This window comes from Lissotriton vulgaris, chromosome 9 (genome assembly GCF_964263255.1).
Source record: "Lissotriton vulgaris chromosome 9, aLisVul1.2, whole genome shotgun sequence".
Classification (NCBI taxonomy): Eukaryota; Metazoa; Chordata; class Amphibia; order Caudata; family Salamandridae; genus Lissotriton; species Lissotriton vulgaris.
The window spans coordinates 1,144,711,985-1,144,739,270 of NC_141697.1; the positions used below are offsets into that span (position 1 = coordinate 1,144,711,985).

At 49.8% G+C, this 27,286-nt stretch overlaps 1 protein-coding gene across 1 annotated transcript in view; it reads left to right on the forward strand.

Moving 5' to 3' along the window:
• Positions 1-27,286, forward strand: part of LOC147692933 (inter-alpha-trypsin inhibitor heavy chain H3-like) — a 395,157-nt gene that overhangs the window by 47,757 nt on the left and 320,114 nt on the right. Inside the window, exon 5 of the mRNA XM_086939194.1 lies at positions 21,530-21,692. Within this exon, the coding sequence (XP_086795320.1) occupies positions 21,530-21,692 (163 nt within the window). The remainder of the gene's footprint in view (positions 1-21,529; positions 21,693-27,286) is intronic.

Genomic DNA, 27,286 nt, shown 5'->3' on the forward strand with positions numbered 1-27,286 from the left:
GATCAAATGTGACCGAAACGCCGTCCGCGGCGGACGGAGCACAACAATCCCCGTCCGCGGCGGTCGAAGTACAGCTGATTCCGCGGCATGCGGACGGAACCCACAAAACACCGACCGCCGCGTACGCACATGACCAGGAGAACAACAACCTCCCCCGCGATACCTGCGTACATTCCGTGTCCGCAATTAGGATAACTCCGCAAGTACCCCGGTAGTCACCGCGATCCACGTCCGCGGCGGTAGCAATGCAATGAGAAACGGGGCACCACAGCGGAAGTCCGACATCCCTACAGTCATTCAAATGGCATACATACCGACAGAATCCATCACCAAACACAGCAAAATGGACGACAACCCACCTGACACAACTAAACCAAACACAAGACACAATTACCCACCCCCAAAAACTGCATAGACCACACCTGACAACACACCCGCCTATCACCTGACTGCCAATCAACATTCACACAGGGCCAACACACAGACTATAAATTGACTCCCACCCACTCCCGAAATCCTCTGCATCCCAGCATAGCTGACAGCAGGAGACAATACTTGACTTGACAAACAGCAAACTATTTGATTCAGACACATAACCCACACCCAAACACACCCTGCACACAAACACCCACCACACCACACCCAAAGACACCCTGCACACAAACACCCACCACACCACACCCAAACAGCACACACCAGCACCTCCGCACTCCACACAAACACACCCCCCGAGCACCATGGCACCCAAAAAAAATCCTAAATTCTCCGACACCGAGCTCAAGGTAATGGTGGAAGAGATCCTTCGTGTGGAACCCCACATCTTCGGGTCCCTCGTGCAGCAGACGAGCATAGCTCGGAAGAACAGCCTGTGGGACCGCATCGTGACCAGGGTCAATGCCTCCGGGAGCGTTCCGCGAACCAAGGCAGACATCCAGAGGCGGTGGCACGACCTGAAGACCCGGGTGAAGTCTATAAGAGCCAAGAACTACGTCCGGGCCAACCATACCGGCGGTGGAACCCCCCCGGAGCCCCTACCATACACCGAGTGGGAGGAGAGGGTGCTGACCATCCTGCACCCTGACACCCCTGATGGAGAAGAGGCTGGTTAGTACCAACCAACCACCACAAACACAACAACACGGTGTGGGCCACACAACTCTGAAGACACATCCCACATACCCCAGCCTTGCATGCAGTCCACATACTCACCAACCTCTAAAGCACTCCTACAGGCCCCCATGTCCATAGAGAGGGTGGTGGTGGTGGGTGGGGTGTGTGAGGGGTCGGAACTACAACTTCCAACAGGCCCCCATGTCCATAGAGAGGGTGGTGGTGGTGGGTGGGGTGTGTGAGGGGTCACTAGTCCTACTTCCAACAGGCCCCCATGTCCATAGAGAGGGAGGTGGTGGTGGGTGGGGTGTGTGAGGGGTCGGAACTACAACTTCCAACAGGCCCCCATGTCCATAGAGAGGGTGGCGGTGGTGGGTGGGGTGTGTGAGGGGTCACTAGTCCTACTTCCAACAGGCCCCCATGTCCATAGAGAGGGAGGTGGTGGTGGGTGGGGTGTGTGAGGGGTCGGAACTACAACTTCCAACAGGCCCCCATGTCCATAGAGAGGGTGGTGGTGGTGGGTGGGGTGTGTGAGGGGTCACTAGTCCTACTTCCAACAGGCCCCCATGTCCATAGAGAGGGAGGTGGTGGTGGGTGGGGTGTGTGAGGGGTCGGAACTACAACTTCCAACAGGCCCCCATGTCCATAGAGAGGGTGGCGGTGGTGGGGTCGTCAAGGGCTAGGTCTGGCACGGCGGTAGTGGAGGGGGCCTGAAGCGGCGGTAGTTGGCACGGCCGCAACGGCGGTCAAGGGCTAGGTCTGGCACGGCGGTAGTGGAGGGGGCCTGAAGCGGCGGTAGTTGGCACGGCCGCAACGGCGGTCAAGGGCTAGGTCTGGCACGGCGGTAGTGGGTAGAGCTGGGCCGGCCGGTGTAGGCTGCCTGATGCAATGTCACTGTAAGGGGGTCATGAACTGGCATGTGCATGCACATCAGCTTATGGCTGTATTGGCCTCCACCTCCCCCGCCGAATACGTGCCCCGCCATGGTGGCGCCACTCTTACAACTTTGTTGCAAATGATGCATCCGTCCCGGTCTCTAGCACGTGCAGTTGCCGGTGTGTGAGCGTGACGGTCTGTGCAAGTGCAGCCAATGGGAGGTGTGGACATGGGCCACGGTTGGCCAATTGCAAGTACCGTATGGTGTTCACCGCAACACCAGGGCCAATCATTGGCCAAATTCCAAACACGCTCTCACGGCGGACCGATGGCTGGCGCCGTATGCCACTGACATGGCCACTGGGCCCTATATATGTGTGATGTGCAAAAGCAAACTTTCTACGATGACCACCGACTGCTGCCTGTGACCATCACCTCCACCTGCTGCTGCGGAGCTGACCACCGACTGCTGCCTGTGACCATCACCTCCACCTGCTGCTGCGGAGCTGACCACCGACTGCTGCCTGTGACCATCACCTCCACCTGCTGCTGCGGAGCTGACCACCGACTGCTGCCTGTGACCATCACCTCCACCTGCTGCTGCGGAGCTGACCACCGACTGCTGCCTGTGACCATCACCTCCACCTGCTGCTGCGGAGCTGACCACCGACTGCCGCTCTAGTGCCATACTCCGTGACCTTGCCATGTCGAGAGTCAAAGAGGTCCGGTCTCGTCCCTTCACCGCCGCGGAGCTGGATGTCCTCGTGGACGCTGTGCTCCGCAACTACGGACGCCTGTATGGCGCACCCGGACAGGCGGTAAGTGCAGTGGGCGATAAGTTGTAGTGCATGAGGTGTCAAATGGCACCTGGGCTCTGGAAACTTGGCGGTGTGATGTGTGACCAACTAAAGAATCGATATGTGCATGGCTGCTGAGAGTAATGTGTTGCTCCTATCTGTGTGACTGGCCAACTGTCCACTGACTTCCACCCTTTTGTCTCCCATCATGGTAGGTAAAGCTGCACCTTCGCAAGGACGTGTGGAGGAGCATTGCACGTGAAGTACGAGCAGCGGGGGTGTCCAATAGACGACATACACACTGCCACAAACGCTGGGACGACATTTCCAGACTGAGCAAGAATGTAGCGGAAGTGACACTAGGGCTGATTCCACGGACGGCACGTCTGGCCCGACGCTCAATGACCCCTCTCATGCACCGTATCATAGCTGTGACGCATCCTGACCTGTCCGAGCGGTTGCGTGTGGATGAACAGCAACGTGGCGGTAAGCTTACTGTCAGTGTATGTTGCTTGTGAGTGCAATGCATCTATGGTTGCCCACACACATTAGGGTCTTCCGTCTATCGTGAGTCTATTTCCAATGGCATGTTGGTGACATTGCCACAGTTAACTTTGCACTTGCACATGCGGAATGTTGAGACGCCACCTGCTAAGCTGTTCAGTTGTCATGCACATGCTGTAGTGCTCCGTCACCCCTTGGCAACACTTGTGTGCTGATGTAGTTCCTCATGCCCAGTGTGCATGCTGTACATGTATTACGGCCAACGCCACAGAATTCCTGTGAGGATGACTGCTTGGGGTGGGCTGTGTGCAGGTTGGGGGATCGATGGACAGTGTCATCAGTGGCTTTAGGGATTCCGCAGCAGTACTGTACGTGTGTGTGCCCATTACTTACACCCATTTCCTGTGCTTTTCAGCATTGGCAGAGGGCACTCAGCCACATACGGCGGAGATTACAGAAGGTCATGCATCCGGATCAGACGTCGCGCACACGCAGACTGACACCGAAGGGGCCAGCGGCGGAGAGGGGGACAGGACCGTCCCGGAGGACTCGCATGTGGAGACAACATCTTCATCATCTTCCGACAGTGTTGGTGAGTCAGCACTGTTGTCACAGACTGGGAGTGGGCAACCAACACCTTCGGTCGGGACACAGCACACAGGGCCCACCCTGCCGGCAACTGCACCATGTACTGTTCGTGCATGCAGGAGTAGGGGGAGCAGAGTGGCGTTCGGTGTCGGCACCGCTGCCCCAGCCTCGGTGACCCAAAATTCTCTTTGTGCAGAGGCTGTTGATCTGCTGCGACAGCTGTGTGTGGGCCAGACCAATATGATTAATGCATTCCAAGACCACGATAGGAAGTTGGGGCAGGTGGTGGCATTCATGGAAGGTATGCATGGTGATCTGGCTGGTGTACACAGGACACTGCAGTCATTGTCTAACAGTGTGTCGTCTGCCATTGCACAGTCGCATGGACTGGGTGGTACTTCTGTTCCACCATCTACAACTCTGGATGTGTCAGGGGGGCGAGAATTTTCTGATCTGGACTCTAATACAGGTTATTGCACTAGAAGCAGCGTCAGCCAGCACGTCAAGGCACGTAGGCCTCAGACCCCATCCCCTAGGTCAGGTAACTCTGTTCACAAGGACAACGTCAGATATAGTGGAGTACACACACGTGAGGCAAAAGAGGGGTTGGGTGTAATGGCTACACATGCTGCACAGCCATCCCACACACAAGGTACTACCAGGCCAAGACTCACTCCCGCTTCCATTGACACTACCCTGTACGAGGACAGTGAGAAGACGAATACATCTCTTGAGGGCTCGCATACTCCCAGTGCCAGGGACACTAGGAAGGAAGGTGCCACTCCCAAGGGCAGGGAAAGCAGGAAGGATGTCGGCACTCCCAAGGGCAGGGAAAGCAGGAAGGATGTAGGCACTCCCAAGGGCAGGGAAAGCAGGAAGGATGTAGGCACTCCCAAGGGCAGGGAAAGCAGGAAGGATGTAGGCACTCCCAAGGCCAGGGAAAGCAGGAAGGATGTAGGCACTCCCAAGGGCAGGGAAAGCAGGAAGGATGTAGGCACTCCCAAGGGCAGGGAAAGCAGGAAGGATGTAGGCACTCCCAAGGCCAGGGAAAGCAGGAAGGATGTAGGCACTCCCAAGGCCAGGGAGACTACGAAGGAAGGAGCCACTCCCAAGGGCAGGGACAAGAATAGTCACAAGACAAACGCACCTAAGAGGAGCACGGACAGTCCCAGGGGCAGGGACACACAAGGGCAGAAGGGGTGTCCAGCTGATATGTACACCACAGACGACAAGTCTGCTGCCTGGAAGAGGGCACCATCCAGGGAACAGGGCAAGTCCGCAGAGTACAGTACTCCTACGGAAATGGAACATCCAAGGCCCAAGGACTCGCCCATGAATAGTGGCGCTGTCAGGGACAGGCATACATCACCCATAGTTGCTCTGAGACAGCTGTTTTCTGACAAACGGAATACAGAAGACTCAGCAGTGGAGTCACCCCTTACATCCACTCCCATCATGGCCCGTCAGGGACGGATGCAGGTGGACCCTGTCGTGGCATCCCCCATGACACATGTTGCAGAGGCCACAAGGCAGCCACACAGCAAACGACAAGCAGGCTCCAGCACGTCCCCAGAGACCATTCCCCCCCCAGCACATGCACCTCCCATGGTGGGTGAAATTGCTTCTCAGTCCGGTCGACTTGTGGTTCCTGTCCTGTCCAGGGTGCAGGCACATGTCCAAAAGAAGCGTAGACACACAGCATTGACACATGCCCAATCCGATATCGGCCAATTGCAACTATCCCCCGCTCCCAGAGCCACCCTGCCTCCTGGACCATACAGTCCTGTGGCTCATCATTTCAGTGGTCACAGTGGCGCTGGTGCAGTTGACTCGCATGTGTCTGTTAGTGGCAGGGTATCCGTCGAGACAAATCCTGTATCAGGTGCTGGCAGTGTATCTGGGTCTATGGGCCATGTGTCAGTAACTCGGGCTGTGTCGGTGTGTCACACTCCTGTATCAGGTGCTGGCAGTGTATCTGGGTCTATAGGCCATGTGTCAGTAACTCGGGCTGTGTCGGTGTGTCACACTCCTGTATCAGGTGCTGGCAGTGTATCTGGGTCTATAGGCCATGTGTCAGTAACTCGGGCTGTGTCGGTGTGTCACACTCCTGTATCAGGTGCTGGCAGTGTATCTGGGTCTGTGGCTCACGTGTCAGTCACTACATCTGTGGCTGTGTGTCACACTCCGGTTTCTGGTGCTGCCAGTGTGTCCGATGCGGGTACTTCACGCAATCCACCTGATGGTGTGCTGTAAGTTGCTGTACTGTGCCCTCTGATGTACCTGCTCTGGTGTCCACACTGCCCTGTTGCTATCCTCATACTGATGTACTGCATCTGATGTACCTGCTCTGGTGTCCACACTGCCCTGTTGCTATCCTCATACTGATGTACTGCCTCTGATGTACCTGCTCTGGTGTCCACACTGCCCTGTTGCTATCCTCATACTGATGTACTGCCTCTGATGTACCTGCTCTGGTGTCCACACTGCCCTGTTGCTGCCCTGTTGCTGTTCTGATACTGATGTACTGCCTCTGATGTACCTGCTCTGGTGTCCACACTGCCCTGTCGCTGCCCTGTTGCTGTTCTGATACTGATGTATGCCCTCTGATGTACCTGCTCTGGTGTCCACACTGCCCTGTTGCTGCCCTGTTGCTATCCTCATACTGATGTACTGCATCTGATGTACCTGCTCTGGTGTCCACACTGCCCTGTTGCTATCCTCATACTGATGTACTGCCTCTGATGTACCTGCTCTGGTGTCCACACTGCCCTGTTGCTGCCCTGTTGCTGTTCTGATACTGATGTACTGTCTCTGATGTACCTGCTCTGGTGTCCACACTGCCCTGTTGCTGCCCTGTTGCTGTTCTGATACTGATGTACTGCCTCTGATATACCTGCTCTGGTGTCCACACTGCCCTGTTGCTGCCCTGTTGCTGTTCTGATACTGATGTATGCCCTCTGATGTACCTGCTCTGGTGTCCACACTGCCCTGTTGCTGTTCTGATACTGCATTGTGCCCTCTCATGTACTGCCTCTGATGGACGTTTTCAGTGCAATGGACTGTTGGTGCCCTTAGCCCCTCTCATGTACTGCCTCTGATGGACGTTTTCAGTGCAATGGACTGTTGGAGCACTTGGCCCCTCTCATGTACTGCCTCTGATGTACCTGCTCTGGTGTCCACACTGCCCTGTTGCTGTTCTGATACTGCATTGTGCCCTCTCATGTACTGCCTCTGATGGACGTTTTCAGTGCAATGGACTGTTGGTGCCCTTAGCCCCTCTCATGTACTGCCTCTGATGGACGTTTTCAGTGCAATGGACTGTTGGAGCACTTGGCCCCTCTCATGTACTGCCTCTGATGTACCTGCTCTGGTGTCCACACTGCCCTGTTGCTGCCCTGTTGCTGTTCTGATACTGATGTACTGCCTCTGATGTACCTGCTCTGGTGTCCACACTGCCCTGTTGCTGCCCTGTTGCTATCCTCATACTGATGTACTGCCTCTGATGTACCTGCTCTGGTGTCCACACTGCCCTGTTGCTGTTCTGATACTGATGTACTGCCTCTGATGTACCTGCTCTGGTGTCCACACTGCCCTGTTGCTGCCCTGTTGCTGTTCTGATACTGATGTATGCCCTCTGATGTACCTGCTCTGGTGTCCACACTGCCCTGTTGCTGTTCTGATACTGCATTGTGCCCTCTCATGTACTGCCTCTGATGGACGTTTTCAGTGCAATGGACTGTTGGTGCCCTTAGCCCCTCTCATGTACTGCCTCTGATGGACGTTTTCAGTGCAATGGACTGTTGGAGCACTTGGCCCCTCTCATGTACTGCCTCTGATGTACCTGCTCTGGTGTCCACACTGCCCTGTTGCTGTTCTGATACTGATGTATGCCCTCTGATGTACCTGCTCTGGTGTCCACACTGCCCTGTTGCTGCCCTGTTGCTGTTCTGATACTGCATTGTGCCCTCTCATGTACTGCCTCTGATGTACCTGCTCTGGTGTCCACACTGCCCTGCTGCTGCCCTGTTGCTGTTCTGATACTGCATTGTGCCCTCTCATGTACTGCCTCTGATGTACCTGCTCTGGTGTCCACACTGCCCTGTTGCTATCCTCATACTGATGTACTGCATCTGATGTACCTGCTCTGGTGTCCACTATGGGCATGCTCCATTCTAGACTGTGACTTTGCTCCGAATCTGCGTAAATAAAATAGCGATTCATGTGTCGTGCTTTGTCAGAGTCATTCTTGCGTGTGTGATGCTGGTGTGGATTGGTATTTTCTTGGGGGCGGTGGGTTCTGCTCAGGACCCAAGTCCTGCAACAAGAAGTGGGGTGACGCTGAAATCACGACAGGAAGTGACGACACAAAAGGTGGCTTCCACTCAGTTGCAGTTTATAGTTATCATGCTCCCTGTTGAATTAGTGGGGGGACGCCGTCCACCCGCGTGGTACCCCGACTTGAGCCCTGGTTGTGCTACGTGTCACTCTCCCCTACCTGGGTCACGGCCCTTGGAGGCGTTGCCGTACACAGGCATTTGTGCATTTTGGGACATGTCACTCCCCCCTCCCTACGTCACCGCCCTGGCCGGTACTCCTCTCCAGACAGCGAATGCTTAGGTGCCTACCTGCGTCGTCGTCGATGGTGGGCCAAGACGAGGACGTACTGGATCGCGTAGAGTATCGGGTAAGCCTGTAGTGCAGGGTCCATGTCGGCGTGCGGCTCGTGGTGGGTATGGTCGCTGTGGAGCATCCGCCGTGTTCAGGCAGGTTGTTTATCCGCCGCGCTTTTATGTGTGTTTTCCGCCATCTTGATTTGGAGGACGGTCCTAGTCGTCAGTCCGTACGGCGGAGTCTCTGGAAAGGTTACATCCGCGGCGTGGTTGGGTGTGGTGGTGCGGCGGACCGTGTTCTACCGCCGCGGACGGAATTTGCCACGTATTTCCTATCCTGATTTGGCGGACGGAGTGTCCGCGACGGGCGCACGGAAAATAGGCCTGTTCCGCATACTCAGGGTATGCGGAGGCACTTCCGTCCGCCATCCTAATGACCCCCTTAATGTGGAAGGGGAGTGTATTCCAGAGTCGGGCTCTGGCGACTGTGAATCTTCTGTCACCCCAGGATGATTTTTTTGTTCTGGGGACGTTTATTAGGTTGGCTGCTGAAGAACTTAGGGGTCTGGTATGTGCGTAAAGGCTAAGTGTTTTTTTAGAAATTCGGGTCCTGTGTTATTTATTGCTTGATAGGCAATACACAGAGCCTTGAACTTGGTACGGCTTCTGATTGGCAGCCAGTGGAGTTTACGTTTTAAATTGGATGTGGGTTTAAACTTGGGGGTGTTGGTCAGGATCCTTGCTGCCGCGTTTTGTACTATTTGTAATTTATTTAGTACTTTTTCCTGGGTGTTGTGGAATAGGCCATTACAATAGTCTACCTTGGACATAACTAGTGTGGTCATGAGCGTTTTCCCACCACTAGATGGGAGATAGGGTAGAAGTTTCTTTATTTTTTTGATAGTGTGAAAGGCGGTGGAGACCACATTGTTGGCGTGTTGTTGAAATGATAATTTGTCATCGAAAATTATGCCTAGGTTTCTAACTCTTTTGACGGGGAAGGGGGTGGTCCCAGGTCTGCTGGCCACCATAGAGGGGACACACTAGGAAAGAGGTTGCCAAAGATCATTACCTCTGTTTTCTCGAGTTCAATTTGAGAGATTTATTTGCCATCCATGTGCTTATTGCATGCATTACAGTTTGGAAGTTTGCTGCAACTTTTGGGCCGTCATTGTGGGTTTCTATCACTAGCTGGGTGTCGCTAGCATATGTGGTAAGTAGCATGCCGTGAGACTTAATGACCCTCGCCAAGTCGGACACATATATGTTGAATAAGGTCGGACTTAGCAAGGATCCTTGAGGGTCGCCGCAGGGGAGGGTGAAGGATGGGGATTTCAAGTTGCCCAGGGCTACTGACTGGGACCGGTTAGAGAAGAAAGAGGTGAGAAGGGTTTTAGCCTTATTTTTGATACCTAATGCCGAGTCACGGTCGATGAGGGTGTTATGATCGACCGTGTCAAATGCCGCTGAGAGGTCCAGGAGAACCAGACCTGCGGCTCCTCCTCGATCGAGTATCTTTCTGATCTCGTCAGAGGCCTTGATGAGGGCTTTCTCTGTGCCGTGTCCCTTCCTGAAGCCAAATTGTGCGTCGTCTAAGAGTTTGTTTTCTTCGATGAAGTATGATAGCTGGTTGTGTATACATTTTTTGAAAACTTTGGCGGGGTAAGGGAGACAGGTGATAGGTCTGTAGTTTTGTGTTTCTGTGGGGTCGAGGTTGTGTTTTTTTAAAAGAGGTTTAATGGCAGTTTTTTTCCAGATGGAAGGGTAAATTCCTGAGGTGAACATTGAGTTACAGATGTTGGCTAGTGCTGGGACTATGATCTTGTGTATTAGTTTATAACAGTTGGGGGGCAGGGGTCATTGGGAGATCCAGATTTAATGGAGGAGATGTGGTCTAGGATTTGGTCTAACGTGACTTGGGTGAATTCCAAAAGGGTGGGAGAGGTGGAGTCCTTTGTGGTGCCGGGTGGGGTGGAAATAGATGTGATGGTGGTATCGCTGGTAGCGGTGGTGAGGTTGCTGACAGTGAGATTGGCTGCAAAGTTGATATATATGTGGCTGACTTTGTCTTGGAAGAATGAGGCTAATGAGTGTTTGAGTGGGAGTTGAGGGGGGGTTGGGTTTAGGGCCTGCCAGTCTAGTTATGACCTGGAAAAGCTGTCTACTGGAATGTTGTGATAATTCAATTTGGTTAACAAAGTATTTGCTTTTTTCTGAAATTATGAGCTGTTTATATTTGGTTAGTGCAGGTTTATATTAGGTTTTTTGAGTTTGATCGTAGTTACGGCGCCACTGTCTTTCTATGTTTCTACAGGATTGCTTTTCTAGCCCGAGTGCCTCTGAGAACCAGGGGGAGGACAGGAGGTGGGCTTTGAGGGCAGTTGGGGAAAAACTTTTCCAAGCTTTGAATTGTTTGGGGATAGTGGGTATCACTTGGTTAGAGGTGTTGTTTTCTATATGAATATTGAAGAAGATTGCACAGTGATCTGTCCAAGGAAAAGGGAGGATATTTCCAAGGATGATTTGCTGATTATTAGTGAATAGCCCGTCCAGGATATGGCCTGCTGAGTGGGTAGGTTTGGTTACTAATTGAGTGAGTCCTGTTGCTTGTAATTCGGCTAGGAGGGTTGAGGTGTCATGGTCGTTGTGAGTTTCCATATGGAAATTGAAATCCCCTAGTATAGTGAAGTTGTTTTATCCCGCTGAGGGTTCTAGGAGAGGCTCTAAGGTGGATAGGAACTTGGCTCTGGGTCCCGGTGGGCGGCATAGGAGGATTCCTTTGAAGGAATAATAGTGTGAAAGCGATATTGTGAAAGAGAAGGCTTCACAAGTTTTGATCGGGATTGGGTTGTGTTCTCAGTGAGTAGTGATCTAGATAGATAAGAGCCAATCCACCCCTTTTTTTGTGGATCTGTCCAATCTGCTGACACAGTAGCCATCAGGGGTTGATGTGGCGAAGTCTGGTCCTGATGATGGATCTCCCCATGTTTCGGTTATGAAAAGGAGATCAAGTTTGTAGGTTTCTAGGAGATTAAGTAGTTCGTATTTATATTTGGGTAGTGAGCGGGCATTTATGAGAGCTGAGTTGATAGTAGTGTGATCAATAGGTGGTAAGGAGTCCATGTTAGGTGGGTTCCTATGTGGGGGCTGAAAAATGAAAGGACAGTTTGGGCAGTGTGTATGTTTTTTAGTGGATAGATTTTCCAGGTTGATTAGAGGGCATATCTGTTTGTCATTGCAGGCAACGGGTATAGCTTTAAGTTGATTGCTGCAGTAAGTTATCTGCCTATTGTGTGGGGGCGGCCAGGGGGGGTGGTCCTGGACCCAGTCCAGGGGCGGACAGGCGAAGACGGGCTTGCCTTTGGTGCGCCTTCGGCACGCCAGCGGCGTGCCCGCTGCACGTATCCGCTGTGCATGGAGAAGGGCATCCCGTTTTTAAAGGGGCGAGCTCAGCTGCTAGTCAGCTGACTCTCCTGATGACCCGGAAGTAGCAATCACTTTCTGCGAGTCTCCTAGTGGGTCCCAATTCCCTCCAGCCAAACCGCTAATCAGCGGTAGACCAGGGAATGGGCATAAAATAAAGGTGAGTAAAGACAATTATACAATGGTGAAAAGTGTCAATAGTTTACCTCCTAATCTGGCAGGTGGATGACCATGGGCTTGGCAGTGCAGCGGCAGGGCAGACCCAAACTCCTAATCAAGCCCTTACAGTGCGGCAGATGTAAATCACTTGTCTTATTTAGAGGTCAGAAAACCATCTGTATTCAAATATTAGACACTCTTGTTGCTTTGCTATCAGAACTTTATAGCTGGCGGCCCACCTGACACAGAGCTGCACTATTTACAGCTTCTGAAAGCAATCTGCATGTACGGCATGACTTCTTGCACTTTTTTCTGTACATGACCACAGCGTACGCCACGACAATAGAGGGGATTCAAAAAACTATGATTCACTTAAATCTGCGGCATCATAATCCCAGTGCCAAGGAAGGTATGCAACAATCCGGCATAAACTATAAATACCAATGTCCTAGAACAGCTGCTGTGCAATGGCACATAACACTTCCTTTTTGATATGTATCCAGCACCCTCACATATAAGTACTGTGGACTGACTGACACCTAATGGGGTTCTATGGGAGTTCCTGGAAAACTCAGGAGTTTTGCATTAGTTCTCGCACACCAGTGGCTCCTCTTCCTTCTGTGGGCCCTTGGAAACACAGCTATATCACTGGGCCCAACCACAGCAGTCTACAAAGAGAAAAGAGAGAAATAGCAGGTGCTGATTCAAACAAGCTACTCTGAGCAACAAAGTGACAACATCTTGGGCCAGAATGATGTTTATTGTTAGTGCAGTTGAAGGACAATACATATCACTTTGACAGGACTATCTTTGAGGTGTTTTTCGGGTTTTTTGGTACAGGAGGAGCGCAGCTTTTCTTCTTCCTCTGCATTATGTGGGGGGTTCCTCCTCGTAGAGATGCCTGCATTTCTCATTATGTTTTACAAATGGCCTGTGTCACCGATGGATGTGGAATACTAGACAACATGAATTCTGGCTTTCATCAGCCTTTTACTGGTAGAGGAAGAGCAAGGTTGCATGAGTCAGTGACACTGAATTGCGGGTGATTGATCTGATGGGTGTGATTGACAGAAGAAAAGTCTTTGGAGTAATTGCAAATGTTATGTATGGAAAGTAGTTTTAAGGTCCTGTTGCTTTATTTGGAATCTTTGGGAGCTGTAAGGGGCAGTGCAGGCAAGTTGATGCATGAAGGTGCAGTGAGAATCTTTGGGAAAGCTCAGAGGTATGACATCCTCCATTTTGGAGACTTTTGAAGCCTACTTTATCCCTTGTATTGTTCATTAGGTGCACATATTGGTAACTTAATTTGTGATGTGTCGAAGTCTCATTTGCTCTGCATTTTGCATCCTCCATCCCCAATGCTGTAATTGTTATTGCTGATCTACATTTCTCTGTTAGTTGCTTCCTTGCTGCGGTGTCACACGGCCTTTGTTAGTTTGGATATGGCAGATAGGTAAGCATTGCTATATATGCAATATAGATGCATTCATTTGATGCACTGCGGGGATGATGCATGACTTCCACCTGGACATATGATTGCATGCGTCTCTGATCCTGAGTGCACCAACTGGAGTTTGTGTATATTTGCATGTGCGTGTGCATGTGTGTGTGTGTGTGTCAAAAAGAACATAAAATAAGTCTTTTTTTCAGCAGAACAAACAAGGCTATCCCTCAAATGTTCCGTGAAATAGGGGAAGTTGGGTACAAAACAAAAAAGTACAGAATAACTAAAGTTTAATCATATTACCCGCGTTATTAGCTGTTGTGGCAAAAACATAAAAAACTCCTCTGCTGTACAACTGCCAGCTATAGGCAACTCATATGGTTGCTGCACTTTTCAATCTATCAGGGCACTCTGCTGCAGGGATTTTGAAATGATGGAGCCTGTACAAAAACGTACATTAGAGGGTCGATTCCGATTCGGGAAAAAAAACGTCCATACGATTTGTATCTGGATCCCTCTCTGTACGAATCGTACCCGTCCGTCCGAGTCGCGTAGTACGATCCATATTCTAGGAATCCGTCCGAATCGTCGCGATCCGTACGTATTGCAAGGCTGAAACCGTGAACCGTACGACTCGTACACACGCCGTACGACCTGACGTGTACGATCCGGACCGAGGGATGAGGACGCGATTCGTACGGTCCACGTCAGGTAAGGGCGAGTCGTACGCAAAAGCACACAAACACATACACACCGTACGGTCCGTACACCTACGATCATGGGGTACGGTTCGTACACCCCATGATCCTAGGGGTATGGTTCGTACACCTATGATCATGGGGTACGGTTCGTACACCCCATGATCGTAGGGGTACGGTTCGTACACCTACGATCATGGGATACGGTTCGTACACTCCAAGATCGTAGGGGTACGGTCCGTACCTGTTTTGGCGCAAACTCTGCTTTTACGGCTGTTTTCAGCTCCTGCAGAAAAAGGGTCATACGGTGCGTACCCGACACATATCGTACTTGCTGGTTCATAAACACCAGCCGCGAACCGTACAGATGTCGCGCACAGCGGGATCCGAGGGAGAATCGTACGGAGATTAGAGTCGTACGGTCTCTGTACGACTCGTACGGAGTACGGCTCCTGGTACGAATCTAACTTCGTCGTACGTACGGGGGACGTTGCAGGGTACGATTCGTATGGGAAAAACGCTCCGAACGGCTATTCGGAGCGGTTTTTCCCAAATTGGAATCGGCCCTTAGGTTGTACACCTACATTTCTGACCACATTTACATTTTAGGACTGTTAGGAATTCAAAACGTGATTCCTTCAGGCATAACCAAATTACATGGTGAAAATCACTACCACTATTACAGAGATTGCAACATCTGTAAATTCCACACAAGGGATGGGAAGGTGGCATTCCAAGGCATGGGTTGTGCCTTGTGCATTTGACATGTACATTTGTTGACATTCTCAAAATCCCCTTTCCACCATGTAAACGGTCAGAAATGTTCTTTAACTAAGAGCTGGAAGAACTTCCCTTCTGGGATTGGGGGGGATGGGATTGCCGAAGATTTGATTAAAAGAAATGTGCATTTGCACAGGAACAGGATCCTATTTCTGTTGTGAGGCATACTCTGCTCTGGTTACCCCTTATTGCACCCATGTAGTGTCAAATGACCTCCCCACGAGTTCAACTGGAAACCTGCTACAGCTTTCCAGGTACATTCCATGAAATGTTTGGGAACAGACACAAGTAGGAAAAGTAGGGTTTAGGTTGAGGCCGAGATTCCCGCTCCTACCTATTTAGTCTTGTTTTAGGCTTATGCCAAACACATATCTTCACAGCCATATGTTCCTTTTTCACACCTGCCAGATGTTCTCTAAGGGAGTTCTGGTAGGAAGTTAACTGATTTATTTGGGTGGATATCTCTAGTGCAGGTACATATATCTCTGCAGCCATAAATCCAACCCAAGGCTTGGGAAATAGGCATTCAAAAGTATGGCATCGCTTAGAAATCGGTGAACATCTTCAGACATGTCTTTTTGGGAGCAATCACCTACAGTGATCCATCGCCTTTCTCCCCTAGACAGATTTGGAATCATCTAAAGCAAAGGGCTGCCACAATCCTTCTTCTCAGTTGGGAATGGAAACTGATCACCCCCAGATTTGCTGGGGTATAAACAATACACTTTCTCCACAGTAACAAAGAATTTCCCGGTGGAGTAAATAAAACATTTGTACAGGGTATCCATGGGGAGAGCTCTGTTTTGAGGGAATAGGAACCCACATGAAAGTTACGTGGCCGTCAAAGGCATATACCTGTAAATATACACCTATACAGCTTTCAAGATGTGCTCCTGTGACTATTTGGTGAATAGAAAAAAGTATATTCAGAAGGAGGCTGAGATTTCTGCCCATACTTTTCAAACTATTGTTGTGAATTGAGCTAAACATTTTCGGTATTTGCTCCTGTGTCTTCTGTTGTGTCATTTGGTATTTCGGATCAGTTACAATTTTATTGATGGAGCGGTGATTATGTCCATACATGATCTAATATATTTTGGTCTTATGTATGATAATGTAATCTGAGGGACATGGGGCGGCTCCTCCATTAGGGTGGAGGACCCTCAGCCACCCCCCCCCCCCCACTGCGAGCAGGGCAAATCTAAAATTAAAATAGTAATATGATTACTTTACAACCATTTTATTTTTCATGCTGTCAACCCAAGAGGGGTCTGAGGATGGAGTGGGTCCTTCATTCTGATTGGCACCACAAGGGAGGAGTAATGGAACTGGTGACCACTCCATGTGTGCATTTTGGTGTGGCCGGCTGTCTTGTGATGGGCAAACGAACATGTGCAGTTTCTACCTCTCCAACCCAAGCAGTGTTATACAGCCGGGTGGAGAGCAGCAGCAGGCAGACAATGTCTCAAGAAGAGCAGAGCCTGCCCAGCACATCTAGTCCTAGTACTTTTCTCTTGGTATTGCTGATCTACATTTCTCTGTTAGTTGCTTCCTTGCTGCGGTGTCACACGGCCTTTGTTAGTTTGGATATGGCAGATAGGTAAGCATTGCCATATATGCAATATAGATGCATTAATTTGATGCACTGCGGGGATGATGCATGACTTCTACCTGGAAATATGATTGCATGCGTCTCTGATCCTGAGTGCACCAACTGGAGTGTGTGTATATTTGCATGTGCGTGTGCATGTGTGTGTGTGTGTCAAAAATAACATAAAATAAGTCTTTTTTTCAGCAGAACAAACAAGGCTATCCCTCAAATGTTCCGTGAAATAGGGGAAGTCGGGTACAAAACAAAAAAGTACAGAATAACTAAAGTTTAAGCATATTACCCGCGCAATTAGCTATTGTGGCAAAAACATAAAAAACTCCTCTGCTGTACAACTGCCAGCTATAGGCAACTCATATGGTTGCTGCACTTTTCAATCTATCAGGGCACTCTGCTGCAGGGATTTTGAAATAATGGAGCCTGTACAAAAACGTACATTAGAGGGTCGATTCCGAGTCGGGAAAAAAAGTCCATAAGATTTGTATCTGGAGCCCTCTCCGTACGAATCGTACCCGTCCGTCCGAATCGCGTAGTACGATTCGTATTCTAGGAATCCGTCCGAATCGTCGCGATCCGTACTTATTGTAAGGCTGAAACCGTGAACCGTACGACTCGTACACACGCCGTACGACCTGACGAGTACGATCCGGACCGAGGGATGAGGATGCGATTCGTACGGTCCACGTCAGGTAAGGGCGAGTGGTACGGAAAAGCACACAAACACATACACACCGTACAGTCCGTACACCTACGATCATGGGGTACGGTTCGTACACCCCATGATCCTAGGGGTATGGTTCGTACACCTATGATCATGGGGTACGGTTCGTACACCCCATGATCGTAGGGGTACGGTTCGTACACCTACGATCATGGGGTACGGTTCGTACACTCCATGATCGTAGGGGTACGGTCCGTACCTGTTTTGGCGCGAACTCTGCTTTTACGGCTGTTTTCAGCTCCTGTAGAAAAAGGGTCGTACGGTGCGTACCCGACACATATCGTACTTGCTGGTTCGTAAACACCAGCCGCCAACCGTACAGATGTCACGTACAGCGGGATCCGAGGGAGAATCGTACGGAGATTAGAGTCATACGGTCTCTGTACGACTCGTACGGAGTACGGCTCCTGGTACGAATCTAACTTCGTCGTACGTACGGGGGACATTGCAGGGTACGATTCGTATGAGAAAAATGCTCCGAACGGCTATTCGGAGCAGTTTTTCCCTAATTGGAATCGGCCCCTAGGTTGTACACCTACATTTCTGACCACATTTACATTTTAGGACTGTTAGGAATTCAAAACGTGATTCCTTCAGGCATAACCAAATTACATGTTGAAGATCACTACCACTATTACAGAGATTGCAACATCTGTAAATTCCACACAAGGGATGGGAAGGTGGCATTTCAAGGCATGGGTTGTGCCTTGTGCATTTGACATGTACATTTGTTGACATTCTCAAAATCCCCTTTCCACCATGTAAACGGTCAGAAATGTTCTTTAACCAAGAGCTGGAAGGACTCCCCTTCTGGGATTGGGGGGGATGGGATTGCCCAAGATTTGAATAAAAGAAATGTGCATTTGCACAGGAACAGGATCCTATTTCTGTTGTGAGGCATACTCTGCTCTGGATAACCCCTTATTGCGCCCATGAAGTGTCAAATGCCCTCCCCACGAGTTCAACTGGAAACCTGCTACAGCTTTCCAGGTACATTCCATGAAATGTTTGGGAACAGACACAAGTAGGAAAAGTAGGGTTTAGGTTGAGGCCGAGATTCCCTTCTCGTACCTATTTAGTCTTTGTTCAGGCTTATGCCAAACACATATCTTCACAGCCATATGTTCCTTTTTCACACCTGCCAGATGTTCTCTAAGGGAGTTCTGGTAGGAAGTTAACTGATTTATTTGGGAGGATATATCTAGCGCAGGTACATATATCTCTGCAGTCATAAATCCAACCCAAGGCTTGGGAAATAGGCATTCAAAAGTATGGCATCGCTTAGAAATCGGTGAACATCTTCAGACATGTCTTCAGACATGTCTTTTTGGGAGAAATCACTACAGCGATCCATCGCCTTTCTCCCCTAGACAGGGTTTGGAATCTTCTAAAGCAAAGGGCTGCCACAATCCTCCTTCCCAGATGGGAATGGAAACTGATCACCCCCAGATTTGATGGGGTATAAACAATACACTTTCTCCACAGTAACAAAGAATTTCCCTGTGGAGTAAATAAAATATTTGTACAGGGTATCCATGTGGAGAGCTCTGTTTTGAGGGAATAGGAACCCACATGAAAGTTACGTGGCCGTCAAAGGCATATACCTGTAAATATACACCTATACAGCTTTCAAGATGTGCTCCTGTGACTATTGGGTGAATAGAAAAAAGTATATTCAGAAGGAGGCTGAGATTTCTGCCCATACTTTTCAAACTATTTTTGTGAATTAAGCTGAAAATTTCGTTTTTTGCTCCTGTGTCTTCTGTTGTGTCATTTGGTATCTCGGATCAGTTACAATTTTATTGATGGAGCAGTGATCATGTCCATACTATATTTTGGTCTTATGTATGGTAATGTAATCTGATAGACATGGGGCGGCTCCTCCATTAGGGTGGAGGAGCCTCAGCCCCCGCCCCCCCCCACCCCCCACTGCGAGCAGGGCAAATCTAAAATTAAAATAGTAATATGATTACTTTACAACCATTTTATTTTTCATGTTGTCAACCCAAGAGGGGTCTGAAGATGGAGTGGGTCCTTCATTCTGATTGGCACCACCAGGGAGGAGTAATGAAACTGGTGACCACTCCATGTGTGCATTTTGGTGTGGACGGCTGTCTTGTGATGGGCAACCCAACATGTGCTGTTTCTACCTCTCCAACCCAAGCTGTGTTACACAGCCGGGTGGAGAGCAGAAGCAGACAGACAATGTCTCAAGAAGAGCAGAGCCAGCCCAGCACATCTAGTCCTAGTACTTTTCCCTTGGGTTATTGCATGCTGGTTAACAGCATGAGAGGTGAGTCTGGATTGGTATGAGCAGTTGGCTCTAGGAGTCAGCGCTCAGAGCCATGAACTGTTGGGACCAGAGATGAATACCGAGACAGTGGTAAGTACAGTTGCTCATAACACATGCGAGAGAGGAGGAGGTAAGCTGCCAAAACACCCTCCTGGGAAGACCAAGTTACCACAATAAGTATTGCAGCTATAGGTAGAACACGCAATTAGTAGGGCGGTGGAATGAGAGCAATGATTCACACCACCGTAAAAAGACAGGCAAACATGTTTCTGCCCATCCTAGAAGCCCATACTGCCCTGGGGCATTCCTTGGAGCCCAGGATCCCTAACTTCCTTTTGGGGGCCTATTTTCTGGATATTTGGCGAGAAGGGATAATAGTGAAAAGGAAGAAAATACGAATGTGCTCAGGTGAGTCCTGCCTGAAACGCACAATGAGAACAACCCCAGATCATAGGGGACACCAGCTTCTTAGTGAGGGGTACAGTGTCCTTTGTAGTCACACATTCATAAAAAGTCCCTCCATTCAGGTTAACCAGCTCGACAACTCCTCTCCACCACTAGTACCACAGCTCCAGCAGTTTTTAACCTTACCCACTGTACCCACTACTAAATGCAAATAGCGGGATACATGAAGGCCTTTAAACTAACCTATCTGGATCCTCTATTGTCCAGTAGCTTTTATAGGAGAACTCCAGTCTAACATGAGGTTGAGTCTGCCCTGGAGGCATTGTCCTTCCAAGGTGGGTAGAGGTTGCATATGATAAAGCATGACACAATTTAGTGTGTAAGGCTTTCTGTTCCATAGTGATGCCCCTCCCTCCCTTTAGCACTTACACAGGGATCCTGTGACTGTCCAAGTGGGACCTTTTGGTTGTTTGTCGCAAGGCAGGAATACCATCTGCATATTCTACCTATAGCTGTCGTACTTATTGTGGTAACTTTAGCTGCTGTTTTATTCTTAATTACACGTTTATTTGGCCTCAATGACAGCACTTTGAGAAGATCGCACTGCCTTAAGCTTCAAAGCTAGAGCTCTCAAATGCGGCCCGGCCCTGCTATAAACACTGTTTAAAACGAACCACCATTGAGAGCTTTGGTGTTGAACCCATGGACGTCATTAAGAAGTCGCCAGGAGTTGCATCTGCAACAATTGGCTTGTCCCTTGCGACCTCTAGCCTCAGAGGTGGCAAAATCAATGCCAGTTTACAGGGAAGCTCGCTCTTATGGGCGCTATGGCTGCACTTTCCTTATTTTCTGTATATAAAAAGAATATATATCACACTAGTGAATAACAAAAAATAAACCATTATTCACTATTAGTGTAATGAAAATAGAGTACAATAGGCTGGAATGTGATCCTCCCTAGCATCTGTGCTAGGTACACATGTTTTTAAATATAACATGTGTGTGCTTGCAGGTGAGATTGTGTGTGTGTGTGTGTGTGTGTGTGTGGGTGTGTGTGTGGGTGTGTGTGTTTGTGTGTGTGTGTGCAAAGAGTACGTGTGAATGTTTGTGTATGTCTAAGCATGTGTGCATGAGTTAAGTAAAGGTCCAGTGACATGGAATGCGGCTTCTGTTACGTGAATGGACGCCCATGGTTGAGCCTAAGGGCATTGGTGGTTTCTACTGGTGCCTGTCAGAGGGTCAGATGTTCTTCCCACCACTTTCATTCCTCAGCAGCCAACTCTGCTGAGGAATGTGTTTGTGCTATTGGGTAGTAATTACTGTTATCAGCATAACATGTGCAAACCTTTAGACATTGTCGATGCTATGCTTGCTCTATTGACTCATGCCTGCTTTTGGATGGATGTCGAGATTGGGGGAACGTTCATCTTTGCATGTTCCTGAAGGTTTCAAGGTCTCAAACTCTGCGCTGCATGGTCCGTTGTATTTATTTGCTTTCTTTTGGATTTAAAGGGCCTCTGGGAGGAAGACCGAAAAATTTACTGTCTCTGTGAATGTGGCATCAGAAAGCAAAGTGACCTTTGAGCTGATCTACGAGGAGCTGCTAAAGCGCCATCTCGGCAAATATGAAATGATCCTAAAAGTCAAACCCAAGCAACTTATAAACCACTTCGAGGTAAGCGATGCTGCAGTTTCTACTTTACATTGTCCTTATCATTTTCGGCAGGCTCACAGGTTTGTGGGGAAAAAACAAGATTTATCCATTTATGTGCCTTAATGCCAAATAGTCAATACATTGGTTGCCCTGGTTCCAGTTACCCTTCTGATATGGGTTTGGCAGCTATTACAAGCTCATCCTTCACATGCTTAACACACACATGGGACCACATTTTCAGACATACTTGTCCAATAATAATCCACATTTGTAAAGCGCAAACAATCACCTGTAAGGGTCTCTAGGCGCTGGGGGCCGTCGGGAAGATAAAGCAAGCTATTGCCCAGAGTCACACGGCGCTAGGGTTCGAACCGTGATCCCCAGATTCCAGCGTCAGTCGCCCTGGCCGCGGCGCCACACCTCATCCAATATCATCTCGGTGATCTCAGAAAGTAACCGAGTCTCTCTTTTGGCGGAGGCCCCACTTAGCCTTCTTACATAAAACATAAGCAGCTATTTGGTTAGTTCTGAGCCACTAATATAATTCATGTAAATACTGAAAATCTGACACCTTGTGACAAGTATGACCTTCACACGCAAACCAAGGAAATGCCAACTATCACCCCACTCTGTTTGGCTCACAGCAAGCTTGAAATGCAGCCATCAAATCTCACCATGGTCGTCGAGCCCGCACCACATTCCTATTAAGGACAGGATACAGTGGAAGAGAATATACCTTACTCAGGAGGCAATTAACAGCTGCAAATTAAGCTTTTTCCCCAATGTCTTTCAGTTGTCAGAAATCCAAGCCCTACATCCATAATCAGCTTGTCCTCTGCACTAGAAAATTCAAAATATTTGAAGTCACCTTCCCTCGTGTACAAGAAGCATTCTTTTAGAGCACCCTACTCATTCATTTGAGGTTGATATGTGACTCTTCCAAGGCCCAAGGCTACTTTAAGACCTTCCACTTTTGATGAATTAGATTACCCACACAGCATGCACCTCTAAGTATAATCTTTTCTATGTTATAAAACTATCAGGGGGTTCTGCTGTACGTCTACTATTCACGTGCTCTTTACTTTGCCTGACGTTATTTTGCTGTATGTGGGTTTGCCAGGTATTATCAACACATGATCTAGTCCATCGTTATAATATGTTCCCATTAAAATATAGATAATCCTTATTATGCCCAAACATCACCTTAATATTCCCCGATTTCCTAGCCTGACACCTTTGCCCTATTACAGGAAAGCTCTACCTGGTCCAAGGAACTGACATCCTATGTCACTAGCTGAAATTGAAAGGGTAATTTGCATCAGCGAATGACAACGAAAACAGATAAAATACCCAAAAGGTGCCCTTCTATTGAAGTGCAGCCATGTTTCGAAGAAGTACCAATATATGTTCGTGTATCATTAACCACACACAATAGGGCTTAATGACCCGGCATTGTCACTCCTGCCGGCTTGGAGCCAGGACATGGGAGGCAGGGCATATTTGCACTTCTTAAAGGCATGTTTCTAGTAGCTTCTCCCCACTTTATAGGCAAAACTGGGTATATGTACTGGACCTCAGATACCATCACCTCAGTACACTTCTGGACCTGTAGGTACTCTGTAGGAAGAAGGACTGCTGTGCTACTGAAGGATTGCCGCTCTGATGGCCTGCTGCTCTGGAAGAACTGCTTTCCTTCTGTTCTGACCTGCTACCCTCCTTGCCTGGGTGAGACGTACTGCACGCACATCACTTGAACCCAGAACCAGAGTGACTCCAAGGGCTTGCTAGCTTGCCTCCTGATTGCAGTCTCAGGGACATAAAAGACTTCCAACTCACTTGCTACAACACCTGGACTCTCCCAGCGGTGAGTCTCCCCTGCCACATGGTGCCAACCCAGTCATGGACCCTTGGAAGTGGGTTTGAAGTGCTTCTCCAGCATTATCCACTCATCACCGTCGATGTAAAGGACTCAGAACCACCAGTGCATCTCCTCACCTGTGGACGCATCGCCACTGTTATAAGGATCGATGTTGTTGATTTTGCCGACAGTGAAGCGCATCAACTTCCTTCTTAACGTATCATCCTAGTTGCCCAGCTTGTAAGTGACACATCGCCTGCCTACCTTTGTGGGCAGAAAACAACGCATTGCCTCCTCTGCACCCCGCATCTCGTCTTTGACATCTATGCAAACAAGGTACTTTGCTGCAGGCCAAAGCTGGTCCCTCTATCCAACCCGCACTCTGGTGCAATAGGTCTGAACCTGTGGATTTGACCCGGTCTAGAGTGACCAGATAGCCCCTTATTAGAAATGGGATTTCTGGTTGGCTAAGGCTTGCGCCAAAGCCAGGCAGAAACCACCATTCCTAAGTTAGGGTAAGGAAGTCACCCGCCAAGATAACCCCTGCTCACCCTCTTGGTAGCTTGGCTCGAGCAGTCAGGCTTATCTCAGAGGCGATGTGTAAAGCATTTGCACACGCACCCACCATCAACAACATCTTAGACCCCCCACCAAAGGAACTCCACACAAGGCATATGTAAAAATAGCCTTTGCATTGCAAAACACATTAGATAGAAACACACACTTTACAATGTGCCAACAGGCACGGGCATAATTTACAGGGGATTATGTACAGGACAGGGCCACAGGCACCAATGTCAGGAATATGCACTTAGTAGAACTAGCACTTAAAACGTATAACAATCAGGAGCTTCACACATGATGTATAGAACATTCAGAGGTGTAGGAAAGACACATGATGTATAAACATACATTCAGCGGTGTAAGGAACAAGGCACATGATGCATCAAAAGACATTCAGAGGTGCTGGAGAAACACATGATGCATAAACAACACATTCAGAGGTGTAAGGAACAGGGCACATGACGCATCTAAAACACATTCAGAGGTGCAGCACAGGAGAACACATGGTGCATAAACAACACATTCAGAGGTGTAAGAACAAGGCACATTATGCATCTATAACACATTCAAAGGTGCAGCACAGGAAAACACATGATGCATAAACAACACATTCAGAGGTGTAAGAACAAGGTACATGATGCGTCAAAACCACATTCAGAGGTGCAGCAAATTACAATTCACAGAAATCACATTAGCACAGAACTTACATCAAGTCCAGGTTGCGCCACTGCGCCAAAACCTAAATTTAGCAGCGGCCCACTACTTGCTGGGCAGCTGAGGACAGGGACAGAGCAGGGCCTAAACACTGCAGCTGCCACTAAGTGCTGCGCAGCTGTGGAAGGCCAGGGTAAGGATGAAGGAGTGTGACTTACTCCTTAGTCCAAAGAACATGTGTCCCTAAAAGAAAGAAACCTAAACGGTGCAGCTGCCCACAACTTGCTGGGCAGCTGTAGATCAGCAAAAACTGTGCCAGGGCTCTCACTAGCCCTCTTGGAGAAAGACTGCGCCAAATGGGGAGCCCTCTAGGCTCAGAACAAATCCACACTGCGGCACAGGGTTGGAGCCCTCTAGGCTCTGGGAATAATCGTGACCCCAATCGTTGGAGCCTTCTAGGCTGTAAGAGCTGGCGTTTAAAGCCCTTCACTCTGTTGGTCCCAACTATCTTAGGAAGCGTATTGCTTTCTATGTGCCACTGAGGACGCTGCGGTCAGCTGACTTGGCCAAAATGGAAGTGCCTGCGGTCAAACGTGCCCGGATGGGCGGCCGATCCTTCCAACATGTGGCAGCTTGCTTGTGGAACGAGCTCCCACTTTCTCTTCGGAAAGCGAATAACCTTCTGGCTTTTAGGAAGGAGTTGAAGACTTTGCTCTTCACTAAGTAATCATCGTGACTGTAGCGTGTCTTCCTTTGGTTTCATGGTTCCTTCAGGCCTCTTTGCTAAAGCGCCGGGACACCCTCTCGGGTAGCCGTGCGCTCAAAAAGTATGGCTCAACATTAACATTAACATTAAGAGCAAGGAGGGGGGCCAACAACAGCGGTGGGGGCCCTGGGGAGGGCTTTGAAGATAATTATTGCCCCCATCGGTGGGGCGCCATCTCTCTGGGGGACACGGGCCCCCACGGGGTCCTGGAGGAACAAAAGACCCATTTGTGGAGCGGCCCCCTGCCATCTGGGGCCGCTCCGAAGAAGGGCACCACTCCGGTGCCTGGGGAACACATGTGGCCTTTTTGTCTGGCGGTGGTAGCGCGTGGCGGGCCTCCCTCTCCTCATGGGAGCCCCGCCTTCACCAAGCGCCCACTTTGCTCTTCACCCGATCCCCCATCTCGGGACCGGGACTCGATGTGGAGCCTTCGTGGCTCCTCGGACAGCAGCTCCCTTCCGGCCAGACAGCCAATCACGGCACAGCAGCGGGCGGGACTTCCCTCACAAACAGGAAGTCCCGCCCAATGTCAGGCACGCTGGTGCCTGGCTTCCTTTATGCGGCACGAGGGCCGCGGTGGTGATTCAGACCGGCAAATGAGGGGTGGGCACCCTCGGTGCTAAAAAAGCGAGGTGGGCACTCGCAAAGGAGCTCATAATCGGGGTGGGCACCCGTCAATAGAAAAACACCATAACGAGCATGATGCAGGGTGGGCACCTGCGATAAAGGGGCCACAGGGGGAATCCCTACGCTCGGGATTCCCTTACACCCGGCAACAGGGGAGAGGAGCCACGCACTCCCAGGGCGCCCACAGGCTCAAAAGTAGAAGCGCTCCCAAGCGCTTAGTAGACAATCTAGCGCTCCTAGGCACTAGAAGGGCACAACGTAAAGGTCCACAAGTCCAGCAAAGTCCTTCAGGAGTCCAGGGGCTGGGCAGGGCCCAGGGAGGTAAGCCTTCCCCTGGGCCCAAGCAGCAGCACGCCCCTGGCAGGATTCAAGTTGGCAAAGAAGAACATTTGACAAGAGGTCACAGCCTCCTTTTATACAGAGAAATCCTTTGTCTAAAGGTGCAGGGTTGGGGAAGAACCAGTTGCAGCTTGTCTGGGAGCACCCTTGATGTGCTCAGCCCCTCAGTCTATTCACTGGCAGGGCTAGGGACATTAGACGCACGACAGGGGGCGGAGCCAGCTTGTGTGGGGAAAGCCCAGCCCTATTCAGGACCCAGGTGCACTCCTCCCCAGCCATCAGCATGCTAATCTCCACACTCACCACCGGGCAGACCCACCCAGACTCCTGGAGCCAGGCTCACCAGCCAGCTCCAGCCAATCACAAGCCAGACACAAATTACACAAACATGCCAACTTCTAGAAGTGGCACTTCCACACTAGACACAATCAAGCCACATATATCATTGTGCAGCATTCAATCACACGAGTCCGCACATACCAGTCTCGAGCCTGCACACCTCACGCATCAGGAACTACCAGGGACACAGACATTCCCCATGCATTCCTATGGGAGGGCAGGCCAACCTTACTCCACGCACTCAGGGTGCGCATGCACTTTCCACTGGGACACAGTGAAAGTGCGCAGAAACCAAGACATCACTATATTTATTTAATAACAGCAGGCAAAAAGTTCAGGGGTGAACTAGACAGAAGGGTCAAGTCCAACACAACCCCCTTCCAGCCAAAACGCAGGGTAGGCCAATCACCACTGTGATGGACTTTCCTGCTTTGGGCGATAGAACATGGACGCAGGCCTGCACTGCAG